Raw genomic sequence first — 18,256 nt, 5'->3', positions numbered from 1 at the left:
AGTGATCGCCCAATGCAATGGTCGAAATTCGACCTTAAATTTATTTATTTTGGCTCCTCGTTTAAAGTATTGACTATTTCAGATTTAATAAAAATAATCGGCCAAGTGCGAGTTGGACTCGCGCACGAAGGGTTCCGTACCATTATAGAGCAATTTAGGTAAAAATGTGTTTTTTGTATTAATTGTTTATTTTATTAAAATTTTATTATTTATTATTAAAGTATAAATATAATTAACAATATTGTGAGTACCTACCTGCTACCATTATTGATTACGAGCAAAAAAGGTCAAAAAGGTTTGTTGTTTGGGAGCCCACTTAATTATTTATTTTATTTTGTTTTTAGTATTTGTTGTTATGGCGGCAACAGATATACACAATCTGTGAAATTTTCAGAAGTCTAGCTATAGCGGTTCTTGAGATACATCCTGGAGAAAGACAGACGGACAGACAGACATCGAAGTCTTAGTAATAGGGTGGGTACGGAACCCTAAACACAACAATCCATTTTTAATTTGACAACAGACTTCAAAGTTCAACCATAAACAAACGAGTATAATTCGTATGTATAGGCTTGTCATTCAAAAATATTGTAGTGTGTGTAATGTTTTATTTGTCAAAAAACCGGCCAAGTGCGAGTTGGACTCGCCCATGAAGGGTTCTGCAGCAGCAATAAGGTTTATTTTATGAAATTAAAAGGTTTTTGGTTTATTTCTATATTTCAGTTGATTTAATGAAAGTTAAATTAAGGTTTACCATTTATGACGTATAAAAAAAACTGCTTGCTAGATCTCGTTCAAACCAATTTTCATTGGTAGTTTTTATAGTAATGTACATATTTATATATTTTTTTTTGAATTATCACTACTTTAGAAGTAAGAGGGGGGGGGGGACACATTTTACCACTTTGGAAAAGTCTCTCTCGCAAACTATTCAGGTTCTCATCCCATCTAAAGGCAAAGGATGGAGCAGCATAATATCTTGGGAAATCCAAAAATGTCGGAACCACACCGTTCAAAACATTATAAATTGTTATAAGTTTATTACATATTATATAAGTATTATATATTATATTCTATTATATTACGTCTTATTAAGTAAAAAAATGTCCATGGCGTGATGGACTACAATTATTAATAATATTATTATTTCAATTATCCTTGGGTGCGAAAAACAATACAAATTAGAAAGCAAAAAAAGGATATGGGCGCAGAGCCCATAGACGGCCCCAAATAAAAAAAAAAAAAAACTATTCAGGTTAGAAAAAAAATGACATTAGAAACCTCAGTATGATTTTTGAAGACCTATCCATAGATACCCAACACGCATAGGTTAGATGATTTTTTTTTTGTTTCAGTTATACCTATAAGGGCAATATACCCTAAAATTTTAAATATTTTTTCCGTTTTTGTATCAAAATCTTAATGCGGTTCACAGACTATATATTCTTAGCAAGTTTTAATAGTATAGCTCTTATAGTTTCGGAGAAAAGTGGCTGTGGCATACGGACGGACAGACAGACAGACAGACATGACGAATTTATAAGGGTTCCGTTTTTTGTCATTTGGCTACGGAACCCTAAAAATGTATGATAACAAAATTTCAAAAGCATAATTTCAAAATAATATTAGCTCAATGCACTCCTTCACCATATTTATAAAGTATAAGTTATAACTGTGCAAAATTTCATTCACCTACGTTTCCGCATTTTTCGTCAAAAGGGATCCCAAGTTTTTCGCTCGCGTACCTATATTGTGAAAAATGCGCTAAAAACTTTTATTAGTTGCGCAGAAAGTTTATCGCGCAGGAACCGTAAATTTTTCCGGTTAAGCGTGAAGAGATAACTGACAGACATACACACCATCGTATTTATAATATTAATCTTAAGGCAATTTTTTTTTATTTTAATAGTAACCAAACCTCGACTGATCGATGATAACACATTTTACAGATAAATAAAAATTAAGTACCATGCTACGAATAATAAAAACATTATTCGTAGGTACCATGTTAAATCACAAATCAATGGGCGTAAAGGTGGCCATACACGGGACAATTATCGTAACGATTTTTCTCCTCGATGTTAAAATCGAACGACAAATTGTACGTGTGTAGCAATATCGCAAACGATTTTACGTTCAAAAGATCGATTGGACGATTTTCTTGACGATCGATCGAAACGACAAATTGTCCCGTGTATGGGCACCTTAACAGTTTTTCCGTAAAGTGTACCACAAAAGTGCTCAGGTTGTAGGATATACTAGGGCTTAGGGCTCGCTTCGCTCGCCCTGATTATTATGAAACTTATTTGGAACTTACCTGATGCATAGACAGATAGCCATGACAAAATGACAGAGCTCCGAATTGTGAACGGTACCCTAAAAATAATGACACTGTTCATAGAGGATTCCGTGATTAATTAATAATGTATAATTAAAAAAAATATTAAATTGATTCCGTGATTAATTAATAATGAATAATTAAAAAAAATATTAAATTACATGCTAGTGTGGAGCTGGTGATGTAGTGATGCTATACATTATTAAAAGTAATATTAAATTATACATCTAATACTTACCTATACAGTGTGTAACAATAATAAGTGATAATACTTTAGGATGCGTGTGTTCCTTGTAAAGAGTTCACTGTGAAAGTGCAGCTCTCAAAGACGATTTTTTTTGCACTTTTGTATGGGCAAGGGCCCGAGCATCACGAGTTTCCCCATACAAAAGAGAAAAAAAATGTTGGTCTTTCAACGCTGCTACTTTCACAGTGAACTCTCTACAAGGAACACATACACACCCTAAAGTATTATCACTTATTTTTGTTACACACTGTATAAAATTCTCGTGTCACGGTGTGCGTGGTTGAACACCTCTGAAACGGTTCGACCGATTTTCGTGAATCTTAGGGAGCATATCGGCTAGGGTGGAGAATCGGAAAATATCTACTTTTTATATATTGATAAGTGCATTTGTTGAGTAAATACTAGTAAATTATTACAACTCGAGACTGACGGCGACCATTGTTTGTGCAACGGGATAGCGATTGACGTTGCCATGGTGACATACTTATTTAGTCACTTCAATAAAATAATATTATGCGAAAATCGAAATCTTATATCTTTATACGGCAAAACAACGGTTGCCAGGACAGCTAGTAGTAATATTATAATATTATAGTCAAAATGATTTAAGGTGTCCCCAGCATCTTTATTAATCGAGGAGCTGTATAATATGCTAAAATCTAAATGCACGCACTGTATGTAGTCAACCCAAACTCTTATACACTCATCGGAAAAGCCCTTGATAATAATTGGTATCTAATATTTATTATAATGACATCCAACTTCTTAGTAGGGAAGGGGAAGGTGCTAATTGTGTAGTCACTTGAGCGTCATGACTCATGGAGAACTAGTAGGTTTTTTACACTAGGTTAAACTGATAAAACATAAAAGATCGTTTTTTATTTTAGCGGTGGGTTCAGAAACTGCAGCCATTTTAAAGTTTTCAAACAGAAAATATATTCAGAAAATTGCTTATTTAGGTAAATTATAAATATATTTTAGACAACAAGGACAAAATCATTTAGTTTAGTGCAAAATAAAATATCTGCGAAGCCTAGTTAGGAAAATATGAAGCTTTATTTTTTTTAAATATTTTAAAATGTCCCTACAGGCTTACCTAGCCTTTGAATCGTCAGTGCTTTATATGGAAACTTCTTTGGGGTATACTAAGCATCCCCTATCATAATCTGACAGATCCGATGACATTTCAATATTAAAAAAAAGATTAACCCACCACGTGAGAAATCTGATTTCTATAATACCATGATAACGTGTCGGAAGCCTATACAAGCTTAATCTGATACGCTCGAGCTTATCCCGAAATCCCCTCTTCCCCTCCCCAACTATCTTATGAGTTCGAAGTTATATTATTGTTCCGCGGACCGCGTCGCCAGCACTGTGTCAAGTGATGCGCTATGTCAAAATTTAAATCCCAAACATTTTTATACCTTACATCGCTGTCGAAACTATCAATTGCGACTTGATTAAAGCCCTGATCTATAGAAGAGACTACCATCTCGGAGTAGATTTATTGTTTTGCCAATATAAATAATCATCAGTCCGTAACGCGCTATTACGTTTGGAGTTTGGACTCTACTAATGAGGAACGCAATGGATCAAGTAACATGAGTAATTTCGTTGTGTGTCATCTGCAACTGTTACAATATTATAAGCCTACTTGCACAGATCTGGATTAAAAATAACCTTGGGTTAAATAACGTTATCTCTTTCATAATTATATGAGGAACGAAAGAGAAAGATAACGTTCTTTCCTTCAGTTTCGTCCGTTTCCTTCGTTCAGGTCTGTGAAAGTGGATCTCAGTGTTTACATACCAGTGATATTATTATTATCAAGTATTCAAGAATTCTATATACATAGTATTGAAGCTTTTACGATTGCTTTAAGGGTTCACTCAAAGCAGTTGACCCCATGACTAAGACGCCACTCTCTCAGCATTTTTTGGAATGAAGTTCCTTATTGCGCGTTCGGCGTAAATCTGAAGGCTAGACAGAACGATATTTGACCTTGATTTAACCTCGACACTTTTTTATTAGTACCTGCATGTCATGGGCAGTGGGAATTGATAGTAAGTATTCCTGTGCGTCAACTAGATGGCGTTTTTTTAAATACGTATTTTTGAGAATAAACAGTGACGCGTTGTTAGTATTCCTAGGTGTCAATGGATGGCGTTTTTTAAATATATTTTTTTAGTGTATAACTGTATATATATTATGTAAGTATGTTTTTTGAATATGAAAATAACTTCGTTCCATTTGGCTCCACACCTCTCAAGTTTTTTAAAGTACTTTTAATAAAATACTTACTCGTAGAGGGTTGAAGCTTGAACATCAACTCACCGGAGGAGTTGCACTTGCGTTGCCGGCCTCTTGCTGGCATCTGCCTATTTATTATATTCTGCAATGATTATTATGATAAAAAATCATGATGATTCATTATGAGACTGTACGGTATGAGTTATGACTTATGAACTATACTTACGTACTTAGTTATGATACGATTATTGACATCAAATAAAGATAAAAAAATACGCTTAGTCCAAAGAACAGTAAAATTACACAAACAAAGATACAGGAGAGGTTAATAAAAGCGTGTTAAAACTTAAAAGTATACGGAATCTTTCGCGCGCCAGTCCGACTAGCACTCGGCCATACATTTTTCCTTGTTTTGATACATTTTTTCAACCGTTTAGCGCGTTACACGTCAAATTTGCACCTCGTTGATAAATAAATATAGCAAGATTTTAAATTCGGTTAGCCATCTGTCGCCGTTGGGAAGGTTACTTGCGCGACCGCCTTTTTGTAAAAAAAACCGCTGTTTAAACGAGAATCCGTATCGGAGATACTTATAGATCGCTAAAGGTGCGACTCCTATGTCTCCTTGCACGCGATTATTTATAATAATTATATATATATACTGACCGCGACTGTGCAACGAAAACGGACCCCCGCGCGGCAGAGCATCACGGCTCACGAAGGGACTCCATAATATTGAAGGAACGTTTGTCAGAAAATCTAAATGAAGTTACAGACGGTCAGACTTAAATTGTTGATAGCTTTTGCTATCGGAAAAGGACGTAGGATAGTTTTAAATTCCTCAATTTAAGAGCGGAGTGCCAAATTTTGCTGTGTTTTCTAATAAGTATTACGATCCCGGAAGACGATTGACTTAAATGAAATTGAGATTTATTAAATCGTTGTATAATGCACATTTATCTGATATTTGCCTAACGGTAAGCACGATTCACTTATTTATGGAAATTACGATTCATGGAATAATTATATTAATATCAAGAATATAGGATAGCGGGGTGTGTAGGCGGGGCTAGCGACTAGCGTGCTTTGATAATTTTGGCAGCAGGGTCTTAAGTCTTAACATTTTCTAGCAGTACCTAACTGATAAAACCTTAAATAGAGACTAGCTGTCCCGACAAACATTGTTTCGCCATATAAAGTATTTCGCCCATAATATTATTTTATTGAAGTGACTAAATAATATATTATAAGTTTGGCACCATCGCAACATGGACGTTGCGATGGTGCCAAACTTATAATATCGCTATCCCGTCGCACAAATTTTAATTATTTTAATTATTACAACTCGAGACTTCGAGTTGTAATAATTAACTATTATTAATTAATTAACAATTTAAGCACTTATCAATATAAAAAGTAGCCAGTAGCCGATTCTCAGATCTACTGAATATGCATATAAAATTTGGTAAAAATTAGTAAAGCCGTTTCGGAGGAGTACGGTAACTAACATTGTGACACGAGAATTTTATTATATTAGAGATAAAAGCCGAAACTTCTGTACATTTTGTCATGTAACAAAATGTACAGAAGTTTCGGCTTTATTATTTACATTTTTAATAATAAAAATATTTACACAGTCAATTAATAGTTGTTAAAAAGGTTTGCTTTTCTTTGTCCGGTACTTGGAAAAAGTCAAATGACAGACAAATACAGCGAACTTTAAATAGTTATTCGTTGTATATTTTAAATTATCAAAGATAATGTCATATTCTTGTTTTTTATTGCTAAGGAGGTCACAGACCCAACCCAAAATATTATCTTTATTAGCCGACTTCCAAAAAGGAGGAGGTTGTATGTTCAGCTGCATGGGCGAACCCAGGTTCTGGGCCAGGGGGGGCAAATTACCCAGGTTCTGGTGCCAGGGGGGGGCAAATCACCCAGGTTCTGGGCCAGGGGGGGGGGCAAATCAGATTTTTCATAAGCTAGGTGTTTATAAAGAATAAAAAATTAATAATTTTTAGTTGTAAAAATATTGTATTGCAAACAAATGGCAAAAATTCGTTCTTAATTTTTAATTTTTATAGATAAAAGTACTAGATATTAAACTTAGTAGGGACTAGGGACGTCAACATGATCCAGGGGGGGGGCAGCTCCCCCCCCTGCCCCCCCCTCGGTACGCCCATGTTCAGCTGTATTTGTAGTAGTAGTAGCGTATAAAGTCCTGTTTTTCACACTTTACGGGGATGGCAGTCAATCTTGAAAAAGAGGTCACGGCGGCGTACAGAGACAAAACCTCCCTGCGCGTGTTTTTCCATTACTTGACTCCTAATTGGTCAAATGGGATGCGTTACGACTTGTGACTCTACAATGAAGGAATAGTATGTTCAGTTGTAGACTTTTGTATGTTCAGGGTAGCTTAATTTCGAATATTTTTAAATAAAAGAACATATTATTCGAATAAATAAAATGTCCGTTTTTACTTTCTGATGCAAAAACGATTACTTTATATCTCATGTAGAACCTAAATGTAATAAATACTAGGTTCCTACCACTATTACTACCTAATACCTATTACATATTTTAAGGCGAGGATAAACCCCAATTTGTTATTCCGTGACTCCCGGTTTACCTAGCTCCAATATAATAACGAAATGTTAAAAAATATGAGATATAAAGCACAATATTTAAAATATCTTCATATAACCTTATTTTAATAAAACTATAATACTTTGGCTGCAATTAATTTACAAACTCACCTCCGATAAAAATCTATTTCATCGAAATATAGGTAAGTATTAACTAGGATAATTATACATTTTATTTGAATAAATTGTTAATAAATCTATATTAAAATGTCCTTAATCGATCAATTTTGTTTCTTTATGTTTATTTCCAAAGATATTTAAAAAAACATGAAAAAAAATAGAGAAGATCCGCCCGAGTAACTACAGTTTTATGCTAAGCTAAAATGAATCTTATTGCGATGCGCATACGCTTGGTCTTTGGTTGTGTGCAATCGGCGGGGATTTAAGCTCTACATTTTTTTCACACAACTTATTGTAATATAAATCTCAAGAAACATATTTATAGTTTTATTACATTTAAATACATATTTTATGGAATAAAAGCACGAGCGGTGCAAAGTTAATTCGAATTTATTTAAATTTTTACACTTTTTTGCACTAGAACTTAATAATATTTTCCCGTTCGCGTTAAAAGCATTAAACGTTATCGTTCGACTGTACATGTAGAAGTGATATCGGGCGCTCTATCGCGGACACTCGAACCGTACAGAGGCGGTTGCATCGTGCACCGCGATGAAGCGCGGCGGGTTGCGGGGCGGGGCGCTGCAACCGAAAGAGGGGTAATCAGTCGTATCGTGATCGCGCCTCGTGGTGTGTGTGCGTGCGGTTAGCTCTCGCGCGCGAACTCAGCCAGACTGGCCGACAACGAGATGGTCTCCATGGGCGCGTGGCGGCGCCGCTCCCCCGACGAGTACGACGAGCGCTCGGAGCCCGGCACCTCGGGCGCCGGGATCCCGCGCGCGCCCCCCAACTGCGCCCGCTGCCGGAACCACCGCCTCAAGATCCAGCTGAAGGGCCACAAACGCTACTGCAAGTACCGGTACTGCACCTGCGAGAAGTGCCGGCTGACGGCCGAGCGGCAGCGGGATATGGCGCGGCAGACGGCCTACCGCCGCGCTCAGGCGCAGGACGAGGCCCGGGCGCGCAACTCGGACTCGTCGATGCCGCCGGGGATCGAGCTGGAGCACCCCGAGCCCCCGGTGGTGAAGTCCCCGCGGAGTCCGGTGATCCCGCCGCCTCCCGGCTCCCTCGTGGAGTCGCCCCGGAGTGACTCCATCCCCGAGTCCCCGGGAGTGTCCCCCTACGGGCACCAGCCGCACTCGACGCCGGTTCGACCGCCGCTCACGCCGCTCCTGCCTCCACAACAGCCAGGTAAGAACATTTTTAATACACAGTTTCTATTTAGTATCTAAATACGGATCGAGTGCATTCGAGACAGGTGTTTTATCTTAAACCTATAACCGTAAAACAATGATAGCAGATTCAAAAAGGTCATACGTTTTACACAGAAAATAATGTTGTCTTTTATCAAGAGGTTAATGAAAAATACAATTTTATATAAACATGTACATTGTAGAGCCTTTGGTCTTCTCAAAAATATTTTTACCTAAATGTCTAAATCGAATTTTAATTAATTAATATTTAATGCACCGTGTAACATAACATTAATCATATAATTTCTGCAATCAGATAAAGCCGCATTGATAAGATACACAATGTAGAGTCAAACAAATGTCATTTAGAATTAAGATGCATTTTGTTTCCATTTTTGTATTTAGTTTTTTTTATATTTTTCCTCAAATATTATTGAATTATTGCATATTATTATTATTGTTGTATAATTACCGAACTGGTATTTAATATAACAACTACCGAGAGATAATGTGATGCGAGTATTGAAAAATTATAAAAATGTAGAGCTGTTTATTTCATGGGTGTCCACTAGCTGTTGTGGTCAGTATCTGCGTCTATTACCCTTAGTTTTAATAATTTTAAGTAACTATTAATTATAATGAAATCATTAATGATAGTTTTAAATTAACTAAATTAGTAAATATTATATTTAGCTGTCATTTCCCATTTATTTTGGCGCGGTTCAAAACTGCGTGTTAACTTTTTTCAAACTGTACTAAATCGCACCCAAAAATCTAAGCTTTGATTCATATAAAATTATTATAATTTGGTATTTGAGCTGTTAGTTAGTATAGTGACTATAATATTATGAATCAATGCCAAGTGTATTGTTTTTTTAAGAGCGCATATGACCCTAACTTGACTACATACTTTAACCTAGATCTCAAAATCTATGTCTAGAAAACTAATTTTTGACACAAGTAACTTCAGTTCATAAAGATTAAATACTCAAGACGAAAAAACGATTACTCAAAAAATGCTCGATAGTTTCTTTTTTACAAAAAACCTTGTTTTAGACACATTTTTGCTTGGATCTTCGAAGTTTGCTGTCTTTTCTTTAATATTTTTTAATATCTAAAAAGGTATTGATAAAACCTAAATTTGCTCAAAACACTTTTTTCATAATCGTTATAGTTCATCTTTTATTCAAGTAAAACTAACTCAGCGATGATTCCGCGCCGTCCTTTTTCACCTGGCATATGAAAGACGGGCGTGAGTGTGAAGAGAGAAGGACGATGTTTGATTTTTAGAGTCAGGTGAGCTCTTAAGCACTGGAATGTTTCTTTACTATAGTAAAGTTTTGAAATAGTTGAGTTTTTATTAAACTTAGTTAAAAAAGTGAATTACTTAGTATTTACTTTTTCAATTTTTTTATCTTCTTCTTATTTCTTCTTATTTTAGTTTTTAGATAAAAATTACATCCAAGAAATCAAAGTTACATCCCAAAATGTACGTTGTATGTACTAGGAAGTTAGTTCCCGTAAGGGTTAGTTCCCGAACCAGTGGTACTGGTAGGCCCCAGTAGCATCAACGTTCAGAAAGTGTTCGAAAAAAACTTATTCTAAATAAAAAATGTTTGACTTTGAATTTTAGTTTTAAATTTTTAGTTCAAATTGTTGCATCCAAAAAAGTTTCATCCATCTTACTTATATAAAATTCTCGTGTCACAATGTTAGTTACCGTCTACGAATAATAAAAACTAAGGAAGAGTAACTCCGTCAAGAAACATGCTCCAAAATACTTGTGAAAAAAGTGTACCTTAGGTACACATTTCAATACATTTGCAATATTTAGGTGACCTTGAGCGGTATAAAGGCTGACGTTACATGACAGAATGGAACCAAATTTAAAACGGTAATAGTATGAGAGTTATGTTTCTTTAGTTTTTAATATTCGTAGGTTACCGTATACTCCTCCGAAACAGCTTTACTGATTTTTCAGTAGGTCTGAGAATCTTCTACTGGCTACTTTTTATATTGCTAAGAGCATTTGTTGAATAAATAATAGTGAATTATTACAATTTACAACTCGAGACCGACGGCGACCATTGTTGACGTTGCCATGGTGACATACTTATTTAGTCACTTCAATAAAAATATAATATGGGCGAAATACTTGATATGGCAAGACAACGTTTGCCGAGACAGCTAGTACTTATATAAAATTAAAAAATATATAAATTGTTAGTTGTCTATCCGTTTGTTTAAGCACATGTATCGGTAACATTAACCCCTGAATTGATTATGATAAAATTTGGCATGGGAATACTTTGAGGAAAGGATGTTATTATCGTCCGTCGTCATCGTTAGAAATATCGTTTTTTCTCCGGGATGAAAATAATCATTATAATATGATAATTTTTATCCCGGAAAACGGTGAAAAACGTGTGATAGACAAATTTCGCAAAAAAGTTACAAACAACACCTAATTATTATACGATGAATAATCAAAATATTTCTTCTTTTCCTCGTTGCTTTCCACGCGACGTAAGTAATGAGAGAATATCTAGGAGGGAATAATTCTTTTAACCCAAGAGCTAGCGACAGCCAGACTTTCTTCATTTTTAACTGACTTCCAAAAAACGAGGAGGTTTTTCGGCTGTGGATATATTTTTTTTTTATAAAAGTTTGCTTGTGTGCAGTGAGTGACCCTTATAGAGGTAAGAGTTTCGGTTGCGGTTCCTTTAAAAAATGAGCTTTATAATTTATGGAAGGTTAGGTAGACCTTAAAAACTAGAACTCCTGAAGTAACCGCGACTGAAAATCCATACCTGCTGATCGTACTTAGGGTGAACATGACTAGTGATTGGACAGTACTAAGGTTCACTCGGCGTAACTTGGCGGTAGCGGTCATTGACTCCCTGTCAAAAACTTGTCATTTTCTATACAAAGCCGCGATTGCAACATCTGACACCTTATTGTCAATCGCGGTTTATATAGAAAATGACAAGTTTTTGACAGGGAGTTAATGACCGCTACCGCCCAGTTACGCCGAGTGAGTCATTGGACAGAACACAAAAACACTATATTTATTAAGGTTGCTTTAAAAACTACCCATTTTCTTTAAATTTAGGCGTTCTATAACTTTAAAAACAGGCAGTTTTGAAAGCAACCTTAATAAATATTGTGTTTTTGTGCTTTTTCCAATGACTGGTACTGTCCAATCACTAGTAATTTACCCTACCTGTATAAGGATCATATAAAATGACGAAAGTCTGGCCGTCACTGGCTCTCGAGTTATTTTGCGAATGCGTATGTAGCGTCTTTATAAAAGTTATCCACTGACGTTGCGGTTGGCTATATGCCACAACGTCTTACTTTCACTGGACGGTATCGGTTACCAGAATAAAATGGTAAATGACACCTCAAGTGATCACTTGAAGGGATACATTTATTAACTTAACACCTTTTAAAAAAATACTTTGTGACTTAAAAGGTCGGTTGGTGTTCATATTATAGTAAAAGAGCCCATTCACGGCAGGACTGCCGTGCAGTCCTGCCGTGAATGGGCCTTTTTAGGGAATCAGGATCTATTCTTCTTTAAAAGTAGCTCAAAGTATAACTTAAATATTTAGTGCAAATTCAGCTATTATGTCCACAACGTCATGTACCTACAATGAATATTTAATGATATTTATATCATAACTTTTTAATTTTTAATATTTAAATATGTATTCTGTAATTTATTATTTGTAAGCCATCTTATTACAATAACCAGACAATGCGTCGCCTACGACGTATAGCGGCTACTTGGTTATTCTCTAAAATTGAGTTCGTATTTGCAAAAGCAATTTAAATTCTAAGGTATAAAAAATAAGATGCCTTCAAAAGATTGGTCAATAATCAGTTTGCCCTATTATCTCGTAAATCGTATTAGTTATTGCCTATTGGAATATATTACATAGTTCCTATTTCTAATATTTCTAACTAAACGTTCTTTTTCATTTTGCCCACTTGCACAACTGCGGCTTACACTTCCATAATATTCACAGTTTGCCTAAACTATTTATGGAAATAAAGAAGATGATGTAGGACGTCCTCGACACCTGGTATAATGCTGGGAGCACAGGTGTACCTACACTTTTTCCCTTTTTTTTTTTAACCAAATTAACGGGTAATGATTACTGCTAGCCGGCGGCTGGTAAAGTGAATTAATTGTCTTGTTTCATTCCTATCCGACGAACACTTATAATGGCACTAAGTTTAAACAAAAACTCTAGAATACTTAGCTATAATAAGGAGGTGTTAACTGCGGTTTAGTATTAATAGAGCCTATCCTGTGTGATGGGATTGTGAGGCCGTACAATTAGTGTTAAGTTTTAAACTACACTACCGCCATTACACAACCTGTAGAGGCGAGTTTTTTTTTATATTTGCACGTAGAAAAAGGTGTCAGGTTTTTTAAAATCGATTAAAATGTAATCCCATTAAAGGGGTTTTATCAACGAAGCCAAAATGATTGTCAAAAATTACATAAATCTCTTCTTTCACACATGATTAAAAAGTAACCGTAACAAAAATATGTACTTTTGTTTATTGAAGAAGAAAAACAGAGGCTTACTTATCTTATGTAGAGCCAAACTTCTGACTATTCGCCTTACTCTACAAAATGTAACAAAGTATTATGAATTATCTTCAAAGGCATCTTAGTCAAAATATTATGGGTCCTGGTATTCGATTCTTGGCTATTATTGTGAGGTAAAAGTTTTATTGAGTTTTTCATGATTTTTTACTTAAAATTACAATGACTTGAAAGCTCTTTTTAAAAAAAGGCCAAATATTGAATAGGTGTTCATTTTTAAAGCAAAGTCAGCACATAGTAATTAATAATGTCTGCATGTCTGTGATTCTGAACTATGCATACATAATAATAGAACTTACTATCATTTCTAGTTTTTATTTATGGTTTTTATAATCTGTACTCTTTATTCATGATTTTGTCACGCGATTTTATGCTAACTAATTTTCTCGAGAAATGAACTGTTCAAGTCACATAAAAATGACTTAGATATGTTTTGTATACAGTTCTATCAATCAGCCAATCAATCAAGCTAGGTTTTACATGAACATAATTATTATTTAATGTAAATATCTGTAGAATTTACCATACAATAACAGCATAGCAAGAAAAAGTTACGATGAACTAGACACAAGTCGAGTGCAGTTATTTGATTGTTCTATTCATAACTCTACTGACACTGAATTACTATAGATCTTAGATCATTAGGTTGATATTTTTAATAAGCTACAACTGTTTTGGCAATTATCACTAACGTGGCATTAGCGTACTTTAAAGGAGGATTAGTCATAGAGCCGGATTATATTTTAAAGTACTGGTCTTATTCCTAAGCATGTCACATCCAGTATTATAATGTAGAGCGCGGAATTGCATAGTTGCATCGTGCACGGCGAGAAATGAAGTGGTGAGGCGGGGGCGCGCGGGGCGGGGCGGTGCACCGCCGGCGGGGTAATCAGTCGCACCGAGACGGCGCCCCGAAGTGCATGTGCGTTCGGACGCGCGCCGCTCCTACCGCGAAACTCCCGGCAACAACCCACCAGGCACCATGGTCTCCATGGGCGCGTGGCGGCGGCGCTCCCCCGACGACTGCGAGGAGCGCTCCGAGCCCGGCACCTCCGGCTCCGGCGTGCCGCGGGCCCCCCCCAACTGCGCCCGCTGCCGGAACCATCGCCTCAAAATAGAGCTAAAGGGTCACAAGCGCTACTGCAAGTATCGCTACTGCAACTGCGAGAAATGTCGGCTCACGGCGGACCGGCAGCGGGTGATGGCATTGCAGACGGCATTGAGGCGTGCCCAGGCGCAGGACGAGGCTCGGGCGCGGGCTGCGCTGGAAACCGGTATCCAGCCCGGCGTCGAACTGGAGCGCCCCGAGCCGCCGGTGGTCAAGTCACCGAGGAGTCCCGTGATACCCGCCCCGCCACGCTCCCTGGGCTCGCCGAGGAGCGACTCGGTGCCGGAATCCCCGGGAGTCTCGCCGTATGCCCTCCAGCCGCCCTCGGCTCCTCCCCAGCCGGTCATGACGCCGGTGTCGCCGCCGCAGCAGCCCGGTAAGGCCTGCTTTGGTAGAATTAGGATACAAACAATGTTTTGAATCTAGTTACACAACTACTCCTGTGGAGCTCTCAATTGACTATAGTAATTTATCAATCACCGCGTGGTTCCTATTTAACGCAAATAATTATTTTAAACTATTGTTTGTTGGTTGATTCCACCCAATTAGACGATTTTAAGTTCCATTGAGTGCGTAATCTATAGTCAATAAAATGCTATTTACAAAATCACAAAAGTCTACATTTATGTTTGCGATCATCTGGAGCTCATTCTCTATATAATTTAATTCTGTTTACACCCGTCAGACCTATCACAATCAAGTTCTTGTAAAAATATAAAACATATTTAACAGTTAACACTAAAACATTTCGTTTGTTTATGAAAATAGACAAATAACTCTATCCAACTTCCTATAAATATAGATATGAAAATGATAAGCCGAATCTGGTTTTTTATTATTAGTTAATTTTGCATTTCAAAAATATTACTTAATCCTTATGTGATCGATAAATTAATAATAAGTTGATGACATAATCGTTGATAATAATCAATCATCATCATCATCATCATCACTCAAATTTTTGGGTAGTTTTACTCGGCTTACTTAAAAGTTAGGAGGGATATAAATTGGGACGTAGACCACCACATGGTCTGTTAATACAATTGATACTCATTTTAGCAAAACATAAAATAAGTTATTACACATATTACTTTCATAAGGTACAATTTTACCTTATTTATTTTTTTATTTTAAAAGAATAGGTGAGGAAAAACATTTTAAAAACTACAAAGGACTAGCCCGCGTCTGTCTGACCTGCCAGGCATGTAAATTGTTTATTATTTTTTAATAACTTCTTTAAATTAAGCTTTAAGGGATTATATATTTTTTTAGCAACATTACTTATTCATATGAAACAGGAACAAAGAGCAAACAGAATCTCATGGAAAGTAATGACCGTTGTCATTTGAAGACCACTACAGAATGCAACTGCTACTTGACCGTCAGAAAAGGAGAGTCAGGTCAAAAGTTTATGTTCATAACATAAAAAATAATTATTTCTCTTTTTACTTAGTTTAAAGCAAGGAACGATGATATGATAATATTTAAATTCAATAATGGCAATTATAGTAGAAACATAATGGTTGAATTATGTAAGTAGGTATAATTCAAGATAAACGCACTAAGGTTAGCATTTTTTCTACTTCTATACTTATTAACACTTCTAGCTGACACGTTTATCCCCACTCAACTGTCGGAAAAACGTGTCAGCGTCCAAATCAGTTGGCACATGTATAATAATTTAGAATAACCTTTTTCTCTAACGATACCCCTAAGGGACCACGATTGACTAACTACTTTGACTCACGATTTGCTGGGCCTATAACCTATTCAACTAACAGTATTTACTGACTTAATATAATTTGAATAATATTTAACTTGATTGTCTGACTAGAAAAAGATCCACGCGTGGGATGGCTTGTAAAAAGTTGGTCCTGCCACTGATCTCTCACCAGTCCAGTGAGAGATCAGTCGTAGATGGATTAGCGGTGTCACTAGGATTGTGAAGAAAGAGCGACTCTTATGTACAGTGCACACACTTGGGCACTATAAAAATCAAATTTAAAATAAAATTAAATACTCCTTGGTGACTGGCTTGTGCTGCCTGTACTGCCCAGTGGCCAGTCACCGAAATCGGTGTGGAAGCCCTTTAAATAATATTTACTTACGTTTTATTCTTACAAACTATTTATATCGAGTCTGAATCCGAAGACAACGTGTTCCTATTGACCTGAATTGATATAGGTTACCTAGTAACACAATCAAGAAGCCACGAGTCTAAATTGATGTGACTTTTTAGTATGTATAACGTGAATGTGATTGATTGGGCGTGCGTGACGGGATCTAAAGTTCGTTGTTGTTTGTAGACACATTATATAATATTATAATATTCAGATTTTGAACTAGGTTAAGGCACATAATAACTAGCGGTTTTTAGCGGAGGTTTAGCTAGGTGAAAAAATATTCAAAAAACGGCCAAGTGCTAGTCGGGTAAACGCACGAAGGGTTCCGTTTCATTACAGAGAAAAATAGGCAAAATATTGTCTACTTGTGACGGACTGACGGAGAGACAGTAAAGTGTAACAGGGTCCCGTTTTTATCGTTTGAGTACGGAACCCTGAAAAGCAACCTGCCATCAATTTTCTAAAAATGTCAAGATTCTAAAAATGTCGGATCTACTGGCCGCACCACACCGCTCAAAACATTATTATTTATTATGCAATTTATAAAACAAAAAATATTATATATATTGTTATTACACATATATGTTTATATTATATTCTATCTGTTCTTTAAAATATTTAAAAAAAAAGTCTATGGCGTGATGGACTTCAATTACAATTAAGTAATAATATTATTTCAATTATCCTTGGAGCGAAAAACCTATATACAAAGATAGCAAAAAAAGGATATGGGCGAACAGCCCATAGACGGCCCCAAATTACATAATAAAAAAATTAAAAAAACCTGCCTTCAATAATAACTTGTCTTTTTCAATTAAGTAAAAAAAAAAACTTCGGAAACTTCATTTCTAACTATATTAAAATAATTCTTGTTTGTTCTACTTAATACAGGTACAGACTTATGAGTTACTAGAGGACGCCCGCAACTCCGTTGCGCCAAAATTTGTTTATCGCGCAGGAACCGTACATTTTCTGGGATAGAAACTATCCTATGTCCTTTCCCGGGACTCCATGTATCTCCATGCCAAATTTCAGCAAAATCGGTTCAGCGGTTTAAGCGTGAAGAGGTAACAGACAGACAGACAGACAGACACACTTTCGCATTTATAATATTAGTATATATGATGTAGTAGTCCAGCTGACCTTACGAGTTAACAATGTTGAGTATCAAATTATATTTAGGCTTCAGCATCCGGACGGTGTCTTTAATTGTTCCAGCTAAAGCGTACAGATAAACAGTCTGCCTCTGCATTGATAAACAGCTTATTAACTAGAATCTAGATGGTTACCAAACTATTTTCTCATCTTTTTGCTAAAAAGTGGCCCCGTGCGAGTTCTCGCCGTCTGTTTTCGAAAAGGTGGTAAACTAACCTAACCAATATAGAAAAAAATCTTTTTCGCTCCTTCGTGACTTTAAATAACGTGGGAACCATACATTCCCATTAGCTTAATATTTTTTTCTTAAAAATGATTATAGTAATGTGTATAAATATAGATAGAGCATATCTTGCAGATTAATTTTTTATAATATTTTGCATTTCACGCCTTTATTTCGAAGGTAACCAGGTCATATTTTTAGTTTAAATGATATAAATTAATAGAGCATCA

The 18,256-nt window shown here is 36.1% G+C and overlaps 1 protein-coding gene across 6 annotated transcripts in view; it reads left to right on the top strand.

The window, feature by feature from the left end:
* The first annotated feature begins 8,222 nt into the window (after positions 1-8,222).
* The window catches only part of LOC121725857 (protein doublesex), a 167,093-nt gene continuing 157,059 nt past the window's right edge, over positions 8,223-18,256 (top strand). The window contains exon 1 of one of the 6 annotated variants that reach the window (XM_042112992.1): positions 8,223-8,794. In XM_042112992.1, coding sequence (XP_041968926.1) covers positions 8,293-8,794 — 502 coding nt within the window. In that variant the 5' untranslated portion in view covers positions 8,223-8,292. Of the gene's footprint in view, positions 8,795-14,268; positions 14,902-18,256 lie in introns of those variants that run through there. The other 5 variants (XM_042112993.1, XM_042112994.1, XM_042112996.1 and 2 more) reach the window with 5 other exon arrangements.

Source organism: Aricia agestis, chromosome 4, assembly GCF_905147365.1.
Source record: "Aricia agestis chromosome 4, ilAriAges1.1, whole genome shotgun sequence".
Taxonomy (NCBI): domain Eukaryota; kingdom Metazoa; phylum Arthropoda; class Insecta; order Lepidoptera; family Lycaenidae; genus Aricia; species Aricia agestis.
Note: the sequence above shows the minus strand (reverse complement) of the source record. Positions and strands in the feature narration are given on the sequence as shown.